A 17452-nucleotide genomic window follows, 5' to 3' on the forward strand; every position below is an offset into this window, starting at 1 on the left:
TGAACAACATGAAGGCTTTTCATGTTTATGGTGACTTGTGTCTCTTTTTATGTGACTCATGTAACTGTACCAGTCTTTCCATTGTGGGTTTGTCTTTTTTTTTAATTGAGATATAAGTGACATATAACAGTGGTTTCAGGTGTACAACATAATGATTCCATATTTGTGTGTATTGCAAAGTGATCACCACAACACGTCCAGTTAACATGTCACCATACGTATTTACAAAATTTTTTCTTTTGTGGAGTACTTCTAAGATCTGTTCCTAGCAACTTTTAAACATTCGATACAATGTTACTAATTGTAGTCACCATGTCATACATTATATCCCATGATACACTGTGTTAATGCTTTTGGTATTTATAAGAGCCCTTTTAGACTAAGGAAGTTAAAATTAGACTTTGGTTCTACCTACTACAATTTTTTTTTTTTTAACATTTTTCTCTATATAAGTTTTAATCTGGGGGGGTGCCTGGGTGGTTCAGTGGGTTGAGTGTCCAACTCTTGGTTTTCGCTCAGGTCATGATCTCAGAGTCATGAGATCAAGCCCTACATCAGGCTCCATGCTCAGTAGGGAGCCTACCAGAGATTCTCTCTCCCTTTCTTTCTGCCCCTCCCTCTGCTCGCTTGCTCGCTCTCTCAAGTAAATCTTTAAAAAAAAGCTTTTAAATTGGTACATAGTCAAATTTATGAAACTTTTCTATGTGGGCATTGGGTTGTATCATATTTAAATAGGTGGCTCTTAACCCAAGATTGTATTAACTATGTTTCTTTAGGCCATCCATTCATTTTTCTTTAAGTCTTTGATCCTGCCTATAATTCATTCAGTATTGGGAATAAAGTGATGACCCCCACCCCCGCCGCCAACAAAGGGCTAACTAGTCCCATTACCATTGGGTAAATAACGGGAGTAGGAGTTTTAAATTTAAAATTGCCCAAGGCATGTTTTACTTTATTGTCTAACCAGCTCAGTTTCCCGAAATGTGCTTTTTACAGAACAGACAAAACAGTTATTGGATGCAGCGGTTTTCATGGAGACTGTCTGACCCTGACAAAGATTATTGAAGCAAGACTAAAGGTAGATGTTTTTGTTACATGTCTATGCTATGGAAAGTTAATAACCATTCTTAGATTGTTTGAAGCATACAGCAGAACTGTTGTACAGAATAGCTGGAGAAGCTCTAGTTTAGCTGATGAAGCTACAGCCCATTTTAGAAATGAAATGATACTGTTAATACAGCCATATGAAAGTAGCATAGTGTGAAACTGCAGGATATTCCCTTTGTTAAAATCTCCGTACAATATAAAGGTTCTCTACCCTTTTCAAGGTAGCATGCAAAGGGTTTCTTCTGAAGATAATCTTCCTTCAAAAACAAAAATTCTGTGGAGGAGGCAAACTTTCAGACAGGTGCTTGGTTTGGAATACCATCAGCTGACATTCTTTCCCTCTTTACAGCATTGCATTCTTAGTCAACATGAGCAGCAAGAAAGGCAGGAGTTTGGATGAGAGGCAAAACCTAAGCTGTCATCACCTAACACCTTGGTAGGCTTTGGCTGACTGCCAGCTGAGGAAGTTTTGACACGTGATAGGTGGGCTTGGAACAGCAGGAAAGGGTGGTATGAGGAGGAAGTAAGAGAAAGAGCCGTTCTAACCTTTTCCGCAGTTTTTAAAGGGGCTGACAGTGTCACTGCCTGCATGTCTTCTGTACTAGATGGATAGGCATGAGGAATAAAGGAGTACCAACTTTTAATGAACGCAGAGGCACGTCTAGATTTTTATTGTGGCCTGTGTATATTAAGCAGTATGTAACTTCCAGTAATTTCAAGGAGGCAGGCTAGGAGTAATTTAGATTGTATTAAAATGGAATTTTAGGGGCCCCTGGGTGGTGCAGTTGGTTAAGTGTCTGACTCAGATCAGGTTGTGATCTCAGGGTCATGAGATCACGCTCAGCAGGGAGTCTGCTTAAGTTTCTCTCTCCCCCTACCCTTCCCCTCCCCACCCCCAGCCCCTCCACCCCACGTGTGTGTGCATGCTCTCTTTTTCTCTAAAAAAAAATAAATAAAACGGATTTTATCTGTAATAATAACTAGTAAATACATACTCTTAGCTGGCAAAAATACAAGGCTGGAGTAGGATTTAATTTTGTAGGATATGTGTCACATCTTTATGTAGTTGATAAGGACACCTGATACGTGAAGAAGTTAGCAGAGGTGGTCACATTCTGTCTTTGCCTATTTGTGAATAACACTTGAGATTATATGCACTTATTAATGATGTCGTGGGTACTGGAATATTTAATAAATTTAACTGACGTGTTTCTGAATAATTTTGAAATTGCTCGTTAGAATATAAAAATGATTTCATTCAATAGTTATCACTTGTTAATAGTTATTTAAAATCTTTACATTGAAAGCTTCATTGACATACATTTATTGACATATTTATACGATTCCTGGTACATATTTTGCAAATAAAAGTTACAGTACAAAAGTACACGACCAACAAAGTAGTACTGTGTTAATAAAATATAACAAGAAACAGTGAATTCAGCATAATTACACAATCCTTGAAATTTTTCTTTCATACATTATCACATAAATGGTGTGGTGATTAAAGTGTTGATGCTTGGTTTTGAAATGAAATGAAGATTTTTTTCTTAATCTTTTTTTTGGTATTTTGACTAATCATTTTAGCCTGTATTCTTAAGTAAATCTTTAGAGATGCTTGCTCTGTAGCTGATAAATTGGTGAACTTAAATTTATGTTTGTAATTTTTGTAGAATTTCTCTGTTGGATAATTTAGGATTCCCTAAGGCTGCAGTAAATCTAGGATTCAAAAGTCACAATAAGGTTTGCTTTGGATACTTCTGTTCTCCACTATAGATGCTTTAAGGAGCAAGACCACTTCCCAGAGTAAGGGTCCTGTCCTCAAACCTTCTGTTCTCACAGGTATCTACTGTGCAAAGAGAAGGGCTTGTATCTGAGTCTGATCAAGAGTCAACACACTTTACCTGTAAAGGGCCAGAGAGTAATTACTTTCAGCTTTATGGGCCATTTACTCTGCTGTTGTAATACACAGGCAGATGTAGATAAATGTAATGAATGAATAAGACTATGTTCTAATAAAGCTTTTTTTGCAGAAACAGTTGGTGGGCTGGTTTTGGTCCATGGGCTCTAGTTTGCTGACGCTGGTCTAGAGGCAGAAGTAAAGGAGAGCTGGACTTAAATCATCCTCCCAGGTCACCACACTTATGCCTGATATGTGTGCATTTGCTCTTGATTGAGCAGTTCTTGAGATAAAGGTGGCATGGAAAATAGAGAGCTGAGGGCAAATTTAATGTTCTTTCCCTTAAAAATTTTTTATAGCCCCCCAAATGGTATGGTAGTATTATTTGTGTGATCACGAAAGAAGTAGGCATCCTTTCACCAAGATAGCCGCTCACCCTTTAACTTTACTGTTCCTTGTTCTAGTCTGTAATATATTCTGCCTCTCAATGCCTGTTACTTTCATTAATACTTGCAGATGTACAAGCATTCTAATAACAAAACCATGACTACTGGGGCGATCGCTGCAATGCTGTCTACAATCCTCTACTCAAGACGCTTCTTTCCCTACTACGTTTACAACATCATTGGGGGACTGGATGAAGAAGGTAGAATTCTTTCTTTCTGGAAAATGAAGGAGGGGTGGCATGTTTTAGATATGTGTGTTTCCATCTACAGTTGAAAAGAACCATAAACACCATCTTCCCCAACAGTCTTATTTTTGTTAATTAAAACAATAAGAAACTGAATCTAAAAGGGAAGTAAAGGGATGATCCAAAGGCACACCGCAAGTTGTGTACTAGGGCTCTAATAATGACTGATGGGCAGGCTGTTGTTTTACTATTTTCTGAAGATCTTGCATGAGTTCAGTAGTAGATAATTAGCATTTCAGTCTTACAGAAAGAAAGCTGACTTGGAGAAGCTTAACCTAACTATCATTCTACGTAACAAACGTATTTGACTTAAGTTTTTAAAAAGCGATTGCCTTAAAAGAAAGGTATGCATTTCCAACAGTGTATTCAGGACATTCTGAAGCACCTCTTTGATTTCCTGTCGGAGTCAAACCAGGAGGGCCTAAGAAGATCAGTCTTGTTACTTGACGTGCCCATCCCATTTTTGATCCAAGCTCTGTTATGGAGCAGGGACACTGATGGTTTTCACTGGGTCTAATTTGGATTGACTTTCAGTTGCTTCCAAAAACCAGATACTATCTCTCAGGACAGATCTGTGCCACCATTTACAGTAGCCCATTGAAAAAAGAAGTTATAGAAATGTCTGGCTGGTAACAGTATATTGAAATATATCTACCGAGAGGGAGAATTTCTGGATAGGAAGGAGTTGGGCTCCTCTCATCTCCTCTCTCCACTTTTTACTCCTGTCCCTTGGGCTTTTCCTTTGTTCTTCCCTCTGCCCCCGTATGTGGCCTCTGGGAGCATTCCAGTCATTTTATCTACTGTGGTTTAGGTGTGGACAAATTAGGTTGGCACAGTGTATTTTGAGGCTTTCACCCTGACTTGAAAACTGAGAGAAAATGTAAGGCGTGGAAATAGTCAAAAGAAATTAATTACCCTTAAATAAGGTAAGATTACCTTGCCTAACCCAGCATGCTGGACACGTTTTTTTCACTTAATGTCTGACTTGAATGTCAGATAAATAAAGTCGGGTTTAGCAACATTAATAATAGCTACCATTGAATTTTAGCAGGCCAGACAATGTCCTTTGAGTTTTACTGAGAGACAGAGACACCAATTTAGGAATGCTCACATCTACTAAAGGGCAAACCTCAGGTTTGGGTTTGGATCTGTTTTGAGTTCAAAGCCCTGTTCTTTGATGTTCTGGTGGTATTCTCAGGCATTTCCAACTGTCTTTTTATATCTTCTCTGGTCTGCTTTGATTTTCCTTTACGTTCATTTTTATTTCTTAGAGGGATTTGTAAATTCCTGTAATAAAGCAGTCCTTTTTGTCTGTTCCCCAAGAGAACTCCAGCTTTGACCTGTGCTTTTCACTAATGTCTCAAGAGACCTTGCTTCCTCTTTTCTCCCTTGTGGAAATGGAGACCTGGAGAGCAGTGCTCCTTATTGAGACCTTCAGGGTAGTTGGGTCAATGGCTGTCCTTCAGGACACTGGGATCAGTGGTTATCCTTAGAACAGTGGGTCCAACAGCTGCCTTTCGGGATAGCCAGTTAAGTAGCTGTCTGCTTTGACCTCTGTGCCTTTAACTCTCTACTTACAGTCATGCTTTAACCCCCCCCCCCCATTAATAATGGCTTTAGTTTTTCTGTAACAAAAACAGTAGTACTTGTAGAAGTTTCAAATAGTACAAGAAGATACAAAAATGAAAGTAGTAATCACCCCAACCTTCTACTTTGAGATAATTACTATTAAACTTCTGATGAACATGCTTACAAGTATCTTGGTAGTCATACGTGCTTGTGTGCTGTGTAGGTAGAATGTATAGTGTGTGCACGTTTACATGGGGTGTATCGTCACAGAGATAGTTTTATGCCGGTGAGTGAAGATACATAATGAGTCAGTGACTGACTTACATAGGAGGTAGCTACACCATAGTTTGCCTGGCAGTCCTCTGAAGGTCATGTAGGTTGTTTGCAGTTTCCTTAATAGAAACAATATGATGAACATTCTTGTACATACAATTTTGTATACTTCTTCAACCATGTGTACCTTCCTGGTAAACATTCCCAGAAGTTGAGTTGCTGTGTCAGAGAATACATATTTTTGGCATATTGATGCCATCTCTGGCTTGCCCTTCAGAAAGGGCCTCCTAGCTGGGGTATGAGTACCTGGGCTTTTTTGCATCCTTTACCACTATCAGAATTAACACATTTTAAAGATCTTTACCCAGTTAATATTTTGTGGTTTTAATTTATGTATAGTTTTTGTGTACTCAAGTTGGGCATTTTTTTGTGTTTATTGACCTTTTCATTTTTTTGGAGACTGACCTATGTGCTGACCTTTGCTCATTTCCTTATCTGCACATTAGTCTTTTTTTAAAAATTTATAAGAATGCCATCTAACTGTGTCAACTCTGTAATGTATGCAGTGGATGCCTCCCAAGAATGTTTTTTGTTTCTTACATTTTGGGGGGTGTCTAGCTATGGCAGAATTTTCTGAATTGCATATGGTCCGGGCTAATGGTCTTTTCTTTATGACGTTGAGTGTCCTACTTTGTTAGAAAGGACTCTCCCATCCAGGGTTTACCTTTATTTCTTTCTAGGACTTGTTTTTGACTTTATTTTTTACATTGAAACCATTGTTCTTTTTTAAGATTAAGAATTATTGGGGCGCCTGGGTGGCTCAGTCGTTGGGCGTCTGCCTTTGGCTCGGGTCATGGTCCCGGGGTCCTGGGATCGAGCCCTTCATCGGGCTCCCTGCTCGGCGGGAGGCCTGCTTCTCCCTCTCCCACTCCCCCTGCCTGTGTTCCTGCTCCCGCTGTGTCTCTCTCTGTCAGGTAAATAAATAAAATCTTTAAAAAAAAAAAAAGTTATTTTGGTGAGGAAAAGCACTCTATATCTACAGTCAAGATTCATGCCATTCTGCTTTGATGTTGCAAATGTCTCTTTTGCCTTTGCTAAGTGAGGGGAAGGTCTTTGAAGCTCTGGTCTTCAGTTTATCCCACTCTTCTTTTCCTCAAATGTATTGTGTGTGGCTTCTCTGAGACTGGTTCTGCCTTTGGTTAAAACTTGGGCCTCGTTTTACTTGTGGCCTGTTGGCGTCCTGAGAGATCACTTGTTCTTTTCGCTTTGTACTTCCTGTCCCTTTTTTGTGTGTTGAAGTTAGTGAACTGCGCACTGGGATCTCGATCTCGTCCCACAGTTGCTTCCAACAAAAACACTTCCCTGGATTCTCCTGGGCAACCTCAGCACCTTAGATGCTGCCTTCTCAGCAGAGAATTGTTAAGTAATTCTGCAGTAGAAAAAGCACACACAGCTGAGGGTGGCGGAGGTCGGTGGACAGGGAGACAGCTGTCCTCACCTCACATCTCCCAGGTTAGCTGCTGAGGCTTTGAGTTACGGTATAATATGTTTTCAAGATCAGTTATATCACCTTTAAGTCCTGTGTCGTAAATGACTCGTGATTTCTCACACCCAAAACACAATTGTTTTTTAAAAAATTACAGTGGCATGTGTGCTTTGTAACACATTCAGTACCAAAGCCTACAAAGCGATTCCCTTTTCTTGCCTCCAGTCCTGCAGAGGTAACTACGTTTGCAGTTTATCTTGCCATACTTTGTTGTGTGTTTATACAAATATGTGTGTTTTTTCTTATGCTTTTAAAGAGTATAGAACTGTGTTATACATATTACAGAGCTCTTCACTTTGTATTTTCTTGTGGTTGTGGGACTGGGGGCGGTCCCATCTTCCTCTTCCATTCGAGTTTGTGCTGGTGAAAATAAGCCTTATAGGTAGATCTAACCTACAAGTGAGATTATTACTGGGTTATAGGGTTTGTACCTTTACATTTTGATAGATTCTACTGCCAGATTGTTCTTTAAAAAGGCATAGCAATGTATGCACCCTTCAGGAGAGCGTGAGAGGCCCATTTATCTTTCTCTTCATGGTGCTCTCTAACTGTTGTTCAGAATGGGTACGTTCAGGGGCACCTAGGTGGCTCAGTCGGTTAAGCATCTGCCTTCAGCCCAGGTCATGATCCTGGGGTCCTGGGATCGAGTCCCACATCAGCCTCCCTGCTCAGCGGAGTGCCTGCTTCTCCTTCTGCCCTTCCCTCCTGCTGATGTGCATGTGCTCTCTTCTCTCTTTCAAATAAATAATATATTAAAAAAAAAAAAGAATGGGTACATTCAGATTCTGGTTTGGTGGTTTTGTTTTGTTTTTTTTGTTATTTTTTGTTTTTGCAACAGTGATTCTTAACTCTGGTAGTACAAAGCAAGTGATTACCTTTTAGGCAGAACTAACCTTTTGCATGTGGCATTTGTGTTTTTCTGAAAGTTTTCCATTATTAAATTTTTTTTTTTTTTATGTTGATGCTAAAGAGTGTGCTTACTGTTAAGTTTAAAAACACACAGTAAATCTTCCCTGTGACTGTTCACATTCAGCACTAGGAGAATTTTAAACTCAAGTCTATGCTAGAACTACACTAGTTCATTTTTTAGGAATGTTGTGAGGAGCTTGGTGCAGAAGTCAGAGCAGAACCTGTGACTGCTAACCAGTGTGCCTGTGAGGCCACTGGGTGGTGATCGGTGATGTCAGCCTGATGAGAGCATGAAGCTCCAGGTGGCAAAAGCACATAAGGAGACAGGAGTGGGCAGGTGTACCTCTGATCAAAATCTTGAGAGGAGGTGAGCAGACCGCTGGGTAGAACAGTGAAATTTGGCTGAAATTTTAGCTCAGTTCATAGTCTCTTCTGTGTCACACTTCAACTAGATTTATTTTTACTGTGATTTGGGATTGTGGTCAGGATGCATCCTTATGGAGATTGTTTTATTCTTTCAGGGAAGGGAGCTGTGTATAGCTTTGACCCGGTAGGGTCCTACCAGAGAGACTCCTTCAAGGCCGGAGGCTCAGCAAGTGCCATGCTACAGCCCCTGCTTGACAACCAGGTAATGAGACCATCCACGCTGGCTGTGACATTGACGTAAAGTGCTTTTCTCTGAGTTCTCCTATTCACCCGCTGAGGAGAGTGGAGAAATCCAGGCTTTCTTATATGTCCCTGCTGATTTTCCCTACCCCAGTCTTCTGATCTGTCTGTGTTCTGCTGGCTGTCTTGTGGCCTCTCACCTGCTCCCATGGCTCTAGCATCTTCCTGTGTCCTCATGACGTCCAGGCCTCTCGTGTCTACAATGGTTGGTCCATGTTTTCAGTTCTCTTGCCACCTTTACCTGAATGCTCCCTATTTTCATCATTTTTCTATCATCTAATTTTGTATTCTAACTTCCAGGTACGTTTTTAATTTACCCCCTTTTCTGTACTATTGCCTGAATTCAGGCCTTGTATTTCCCAACATCCTTTCTGCCTCCAAGCTTCCTTCCTTGTGTTTCTGAAATGTACTATATGTGTGTAGTCAACTTGTGTGTATTGCTTATCTGCCTCATCTCCCGTCACTCTGCTTCACCCCCAAACCTCCAGTGTGGTGTGCCTGTCCTGTCACCAGGCCTTGGGTCGTAGCACACCCTTGGTCTGCAGTGTTACTCCCCTCTGACTCTGGCTCATCCTTCACGCTCCTGTACTCAAGTGTGTCTTCTGCCAAAGCCTTTCTCTTCAAGTAGACTTAGTTATGCCCGCTAGGGGCTCTCCTGGCTCTTTTTTCTTCTTAATGGTAGCACACTTTGTAATGGTACTTTTGCTTTCATATGTTCTCCTCTCTAGATGATGCATGCTTCTCAGGAGCGGGAGCTTTGTCTCAGTGCATGTTTGTCAGGTTTTAGGAATGTTTAATTCATCCAGGTCTGGAAGCTTTTCAGTCAGACATTTCAAATTTGTGGGAGCTATTCATTATGAATCCTCAGACATGTGAAGGCATTGGGGAGGCTGGAACCACCTTTGTACTGTCACATGATGCCTCATCCAAGTTTCGTGTCCCACCAGGTTGGTTTTAAGAACATGCAGAACGTGGAGCATGTCCCACTGTCCTTGGACAGAGCCATGCGGCTTGTGAAAGATGTCTTCATTTCTGCGGCTGAGAGGGATGTATACACTGGGGATGCACTCAGAATCTGCATTGTGACCAAGGAGGGCATCAGGGAGGAGACTGTTCCCCTGAGGAAGGATTGATTTGTGTGCTATTATCATTAATCACTTCAGAATTGGTTAATTTTGTATCTTGGAACTATTTGACTAATGTGTTTTATTAAAAAATAAAGGCTGAAGTAATCATTTGTTATAACTTGTGTTCTCTAAGCAGGACAGATCTAGAAAGTAGAATTTCTTTTTCCTTTCATTTTCTTTCCTTTTTTCTTTCTTCTTTTTTTTAAGATTTCATTTATTTGAAAGAGAGAGAGCATGAGCAGGGGGAGAGAGAGAAGCAGACTCCCCACTGAGCAGGGAGCCCAATGTGGGACCCTGGGATCATGACCTGAGCCGAAGGCAGACGCTTAACTGACCGATCCACCCAGGCGCCCCTTTTCCTTATATTTATGAACAAGAAATTTATCTGGAAAGGATGACTGTTTAGGTCAGCTTCTCATTGCATGACTGCCAGCCCATCTTAGGAAGAGCGTTTTTGGAATTTATTAAGTCCACCCAGCTTATACTGAAGGGTGGAGTATTACCACTTTTAACTTTAAAGCCATCTCAGTTTCATTAACGAATGTGAATATGGACTACCTTAAAATTTCTCATCCTTGGAGTTACTAAGCAGTCTGGAATGGCTGTTTGGGAGGAAAATGTTCACATCAACCAGAATAGAAGAAAATCACAAAAGGAAATAGCCCTTTCGGCTTTAGCCAGACATCAGCAGGAAAAATTTTTATAAACACTTTAAGAATATTAAGTCCGAGGGCTCTTGGGTGGCCCAGTCGGTTAAGCGTCTGATTCTTGATCTCAGCTCAGGTCTTGATCTCAGGGTCGTGAGATTGAGCCTTGTGTTGGGCTCCATGTGGGGTGGAGCTTACTTAAAAAATACTCAAGGGCGCCTGGGTGGCTCAGTCGGTTAAGTGGCTGCCTTCGGCTCGGGTCGTGGTCCCAGGGTCCTGGGATCGAGCCCCACGTCCAGCTCCCTGCTCGGCGGAGAGCCTGTTTCTCCCTCTCCCTCTGCCTGCCGCTCTGCCTGCTTGTGCTGTCTATCTGTCGAATAAATAAATAAAATCTTTAAAAAAAAATACTCAAGATGTAAATTTTGATAGAGCTAAAGTAGTTTCTGTTTTAGGACTATTAAATACATTTTATTGGGCGCCTGGGTGGCTCAGTCAGTTAAGCGACTGCCTTCGGCTCAGGTCATGATCCTGGAGTCCCGGGATTGAGTCCCGCATCGGGCTCCCCGCTCAGCGGGGAGTCTGCTTCTCCCTCCAACCCTCCCCCCTCTCATGTGCTCTCTCTGTCTCTCATTCTCGCTCTCTCAAATAAATAAATAAAAATCTTAAAAAAAAAAATACATTTTATTTCCACTCCGTAAAATGTTGGAGCAATTTCCTTGATGTTGAACAAGTCAGATGATAACAGTGTGACCTAGAGGGTGTGATTGGTTTTGTGGTATATTAATAACAGTGGGGTTTTCCTGTTGGCCTCCCGTTAATTTAATTAAAATTATCAAACCCTAAGAGATGTGTATTTTATTTTTTTTTAAGATTTTATTTATTTGACAGAGACACAGTGAGAGAGGGAACACAAGCAGGGTGAGTGGAAGAGGGAGAAGCAGGCTTCCCACGGAGCAGGGAGCCCGATGCGGGGCTCGATCCCAGGACCCTGGGATCATGACCTGAGCCGAAGGCAGACGCCTAACGACTGAGCCATCCAGGTGCCCCAAGATAGGTATTTTAAAATTTGCTGAGAAGTTCATTGATCTGTCACCTGAAAGCTGGAGACCCGGGAGAGGATGTGTAAGGCCCTGTCTTCAAGGACAGGAGAAGACTTAAGTCCCAACTCATCATTTGGGCAGAGAGCACATTTTCCTTTGTACCTTTTCTATTCATGTCCTCAGCAGATTAGATGATGCCCTCACTGGGAGGGGCAACCTGCTTTACTCAGTGCACCAATTCAAATGCTAATCTCACCCAGAAGTCCCCGCAGATACCCCAAAATAATATTTAGCTAGATACCTGGGCACCCTGTGACCTGGGAAAGTTGACATTAAATTAATCATTACAATTTTATAAACTAGGTATATATTTTTTTCAAAGGATGTTCCATTGATTTTGGGATTCAACTTTCTATTTAAACATTACGTAAATCATCCTAGAATTTTCTATAAGGTCCCCACCTCCAAAGATTGGTAGGGAAGTTTTACAAATTCATGATGTCTCTTTCTCAGCTTCAGGTATGAATTCTTGTAACCTGGTGTTTCTCTAGACCTTGGGTGTGGTCTCATTCGTAGGCCTGTATCTGCAGGAGGCTGGAGTCAATACCGCCTTGTCCAGGACACACTGTCATGTGGGTCCTTTCAGAGCTGACTCTGACTCTAGTTATTTGGGTGGCTTTTATAGATCATTTAACCACAGTTCCTGTCCTGAAAAAGGCAGCCCTTTAGCACTTTGGTAGATTAGAAGTTTAATTTCTGGTTAGCCTTTGGTTTTTGGTTGAAAAACGGCCATTACGTTAAGACTTCCCTTCATATGTCAGATTTACATTTCTGCCTGCTGCACCTGCTGCACAGAATGAAAGGGATTGAGAATTTGATGCTACTAGAAATGCTGGGAAACCAGTGCTTACTCTATGGATGTGTTAACTGTCACTTGATTTACACACACTGAATTGGAATGCTGTGTATGTGTCTGTTCTTTTTCTTTTAAAGATTTTATTTATTTGACAGAGACACAGTGAAAGAGGGAACACAAGCAGGGAGAGTGGGAGAGGGAGAAGCAGGCTTCCTGTGGAGCAGGGAGCCCGACGCGGGGCTCGATCCCAAGACCCTGGGATCATGACCTGAGCCGAAGGCAGACGCCAACGACTGAGCCACCCAGGCGCCCCTGTTCATTTTTTCTTTAATAATCAGAAAGGGCAGAAATATTTTTCTGAAGTCTGGAACTCCCCAGTGGGGCTGTGCTGGCTCAACTGAGCCTGTGACTGGCAGGTGCCACTTAGGCCTCCCTGATTCACACACAACCTCGTTTTCTGCTCGAAGAAAGGAAAAACAGGCTATGAGACCAACTGCAAGCCTACTTGAGAGGACTATGGACCAGTTACCAGGTACCAGGACAGTGTCCTTATTACCAAAATGTCTTGACCCTGCCTTTCTGTACCTAATACCTAGAAGCGCCCTTCATGGCCAACAGCATTTACTAATTTGCTTTCTGACTTGAGGTCTGCATTCCCTCTATTTGTGACTTTCAGAGTATGACTGGTGGAATGTCCTGTATCAGAATTACATAGAACACTGGTTAGAGACTAATTCCTGGGCGTACCCCAGACATGCTGTAGTCTCTGAACTGAGCCCTGAAAATATTTTAAATCAAATACCCCCGTGATGCATACACAATTTAAAAAACCCCCTTAACTCCTCTTCAGACAGGTTCAGTCAGGGAAACAACTTGTAGGAGACAAATAATAAGGGAATTATTATAGGGTTTGACCTGGTACGATTAAGAGGAGCTGGATCTGGTCTGTGTGTGGTGCTGGAGCCTAAAATCCACAGTGCAGACTGTTGGGAAGGGATGACAGGTGTGAAATGGGGGTTGAGGAACACTGGAATTTGTGACTTGGGGCCATGAGGACACTTGTGCCAGCCTCACTACCTCCAGATAGCCCACTTCAGTGATGGAGACAAGGGACCAGGCTAAACATGCACCTGGCCCAGCAGCTGGGGAGAAGCCAGAGTGAGGCAGGAGCTGAAGGTGCCGTGAGCCCAGGCACTGCCCATGCCCCCTCCAGGTGGGCACAAAAGCAGGATGGCTGATGCCTCACCTCCCTCACCTGCCAGCCCTCCTCCAGGGTTCCCAGCAGCAGGCCCCACCTAAACTTGGGAAGGAGCTTCAGGTTCCTTCCCATGTTGTTGCATCTACAGAGGTGGTGGCAGCTCGTTCCATGGGTAATTTGGACTGCTGCTGGAGCCTGAAGGCAAGGTGACTTGGAGTTACAGGAACCTCATTCCTGTATTCTGCTAGTTAGCTCGTTTTTCACCAGGACAGAGGATATGAAAATGGTTTGAAGGGAAGTTTCACCCACAGGATCACCAGGGTTTGTCTATTAACATCCTGGGGCTTCTTTTCTGTCTTCGACAGGGAAGGGCTCAGAGCATGTGTGTGCATTTTGGAGGTGATGAGTCTGGGTATGTCCAGCGAAGGGAGCGACCCTCCCGCCTGGGCCATGATCACCCTCTCTGAACAGGTTATTGTCTCTGTCTTGAAGGTGCTTCCCAGGCATGTGCTGTCCTCTGTCCTGTAGCACCAGATTAGTGTCTGAGTGGCTTCTTGGAGCTTGGAATCATCTTGGAAAAGCATTTCTTCGATAATAGGAAAATCATTCAAAACACAACATGGGGGGTGCGCCTGGGTGGTGCAGTTGGATAAGCGTCCGACTCTTGGTTTCGGCTCAGATCTCATCTCAGGGTCCTGAGATTGAGCCCCACGTCAGGCTCCGCACTGAATGGGGAGTCTGCTTGAGATTCTCTCTCTGTCTTTCCCCCTGCATGCTCGCTCTCTTTCTCTCTCTCATTGAAGTAAATAGATGTTCAAAACACAACATGGGGGTGTGGATTGATGTTCATGGGGCTGACTTAGGAAGTATAGGTGATTTAGAGTGTGATCTCATACCACTTTGTCCTCAGGCAGACCTACAACTTGTGCCTCTTCTGTGGTGAGCTGCTTCTGGAGAGCATTCTCCTGGAAGCTTGTGGAGTTGGAAGAGGAGTTGGCTGTGGTCCAGGGAAGAGGTCCGACCCACGTTCTTCAACGGAGAGCACTCTCTCAGGGGCCGCCAGATGGCAGTGTTGGCTTGCCCAGGCTAGCCAACCCGCCGTAGATCTGATCTGTAAAGAAGCAGGTTGCGGGCCCATGCTCTGCCAGTGCACAGACTTTGCTGAGCTTTTGAAGGAGCCCTGAGCCTAACTGTAAATCCTCTTTCATACCTGGAAAGAGGGATGCCTTGTTGGTGTTCTAAATCTCAGATCATCCTCATATCAAAGTGGAAAGGACAGGGGGTAAACCCAGCAAAATGGTAGTAATCTACACTAGAGGGGATAAACCAAAAAGTTGGTAAGTGGTAATCTATGTTGGAGATCCTGGGTGTGTGCATGGGATGGGGGTAATGAGGTGGGAGGAGAAAGAGAGAAAGGGGGGAGAAGGGTTGTGGTTTGGAGAGACAAAAATCAAAACGATTTCTTTGGAAGCAGAGAAATTTATGGGGTTTTCTCAGGCAACTGACTGGCAGCAGAGATGAGATTAAGACTCAGTATTCATTTGATTCTACTGGTCTCTCTCTCTCTGGATTTTCTTCGTTTTCTACCAGCAAGTCCTCTTGTTTCTTGTACTTTGGTAAATTCCTTTCAAATGAATCTTGATCATACGAAGAGCTAAGGACTCAAGTCTATGAATGCCATTGAGATTCTTGGTTGAGGGTTTTGTATAGATGCTAGAGTCGAATTTATCCACAAATCATGAGGCTTAATCTCTGATTAACGAAGTTCTGAGTCCAGCAAGCAGACTGCTTGCTTCATGTAGCGTTCTGCTACACCCCAAGAAAATGCAAGAGAAGACTTGTTTTTTTTTTAATTTAAATTCAAGTTAGTTAACATACACTGCAGCACTGGTTTCAGGAGCAGAATCCAGTGATTCATCACCCACATACAACACCCAGTGCTCATCCCAACAAGTGCCCACCTTAATGCCCATCCCCCATCGAGCCCATCCCCCTGCCCGCCTCCCCTCCCGCAAACCCTCAGCGTGATCTCTGTAGGTTAAGAGTCTCTTACGGTTTGTCTCCCAAGAGAATACTTGCTTTTCTCACGTTTAACTCAATGCCTTTGACTCAAAAGGATATGGTCTGTACTGCTTTCATTTACCACTGGCAAGAGGTAAATGTATCTTTCTTGTGTCTCATGGGTAATTCTGCCTTTTTTCTCTTTCACTCGGAATAGAAATCAAGTAAGTCCAAGACAGGCCTACCCTACTTGGAGATAAACGGAAAGTCCTTAATTATAATGACTGTATTTCCTACACCAAAGTTTGAAACATGCTATAATATAGGATCTGACCAAATATTTGAACTTAAGCCTGCCTTTGAAATATTAACAGTTGTAAGAGACTTGTTAGAAGTCCCTATTTAATTTTGTTTTTCTTTCTAAATGTTTATTTTTAATTATTTCAAAAGCTACAACTGGATTCTGGTTTCCTTTATGTTCTTGACTCTCATATTGGCAGTTTTTCATTTACTATTAGAATTGATTGTTGAGAACCACAGGAGTGGCCTAGAAGGTGAGGACACTGCTGGTCCATCTGTGTTGGTGTTGCTGCTTTTCTTCTCATTTACAATTTTAAGAATAATCATCTACAAATACCAAGATGTTGGTGACCTTCTCGGGAAGCCAACCTATTGGACTGTACCAGCTCTGTTCTTCCTGCTTCCTTGGAGCGCTGCTCTTTACAGTTTCTCTGAAACTTTGTCAGGCTTAGGGAAGTCTTGTTCCTGGACACCGAGACTCTGAAAGCCTTACAGGCCATGAAGTGTTTCCTCCCCATTCGTGGTTTCCCTGTGAAAGCTGTTTACAACAACACTAGCAAGGCCAGCATTTCTGAGGGAAGATGTGGGCCTGGAAAGGCACGTGGGACAAGAGCAGAGCCAGGATGACCTGGGTAGTGTTGAGGAGCCCGTGTGCTTTGCAGCCATCCTTTCTGTAGGCTCCCAAAAGAATGTAAGTCAGCATTAGGGCTGATATTGATACATTATGAGAGGATAGACACTAAAGTATGATCTTTCTGAGAAATCAGAATTTGCTTATTTACGTTGTTTATTTAGAGGTGGGGTTAGGATATTTGTTGAGACACTCACTGTGCTCAATCTATCCATTAGTTTGACCATAGTCTTCAAGCTCCTGTTGTGTTCCAGGCACTGAGTCCTGGGGATATAGCTGTGAATAGAAATATGAAGTCCCTGCTCTCTTGAGGTAGATAGCAAATAGCCAGAACACTTCAGTTGTCTATGAGGAAAACCAAAATTGTGAGGTAACAGAGTGTCTACTTCAGAGGGTTATGGAGGAGGTGACATGCAAACGGAGACTTGATAACGAGAACAAGCCAGGGAAGGGAGGGTCCTGGGGATGAGCTTGCAACACACATTTGTTCCCTAAATACCAGCCTAGTACCGTCTCTGTGCCAGGCCCTGGGGTGCGGACCTGAACAGAACGGACTCCAAACCTCCTGTCAGGAAGCCCGTGTTATATGGGGAAAGTGACAATCAGCACAAGAGAAAGTGTATCTCACAGAGTTCAGGGTGTTGTACTTACCAGGTGGTGAGTGCTGGGGAGAAAGACAAAGCAGGCAGGGGTCTTGGGGGTGGGGTGGGTAGGGCAGGTATCTGGGGAAGGAATTTCCTCCAGCTGAACGGAAATGAGACGATGCTTCTGATTCTTTCTGAGACAGAAGTGGAGCAGAGGAGATTGCAGTCTTGACACTGAAACCGCTCCTTGCCTTAGGCTCCCCGCTGTGCCCTGGGTGCTCTTTGACGAAAGGGCAGGACACAGACTGCGTGGGGCCCATCAGTTAGCAGCGCTGTCGCTGGCGGCGACGTGCAGCACATCTGGGTAAATAAAAACCTTGTCACAAGAGGGGGCGTTTTAGTTTCAA

At 43.0% G+C, this 17452-nt stretch overlaps 1 protein-coding gene across 1 annotated transcript in view; it reads left to right on the top strand.

Annotated features, from left to right (window-relative positions):
- PSMB1 (proteasome 20S subunit beta 1) overlaps nucleotides 1-9896 on the top strand; it is a 22336-nt gene extending 12440 nt beyond the window's left edge. The window contains exons 3-6 of the mRNA XM_028103374.2: nucleotides 997-1078; nucleotides 3524-3653; nucleotides 8517-8623; nucleotides 9609-9896. Coding sequence (XP_027959175.1) covers nucleotides 997-1078; nucleotides 3524-3653; nucleotides 8517-8623; nucleotides 9609-9794 — 505 coding nt within the window. The 3' untranslated portion in view covers nucleotides 9795-9896. The remainder of the gene's footprint in view (nucleotides 1-996; nucleotides 1079-3523; nucleotides 3654-8516; nucleotides 8624-9608) is intronic.
- Nucleotides 9897-17452: the final 7556 nt, after the last annotated feature.

The sequence above is a fragment of the Eumetopias jubatus genome, unplaced genomic scaffold, assembly GCF_037043125.1.
Source record: "Eumetopias jubatus isolate StellerSeaLion01/CBP00866 unplaced genomic scaffold, mEumJub1_p1.0 scaffold_6, whole genome shotgun sequence".
In the NCBI taxonomy this organism is placed as follows: Eukaryota; Metazoa; Chordata; class Mammalia; order Carnivora; family Otariidae; genus Eumetopias; species Eumetopias jubatus.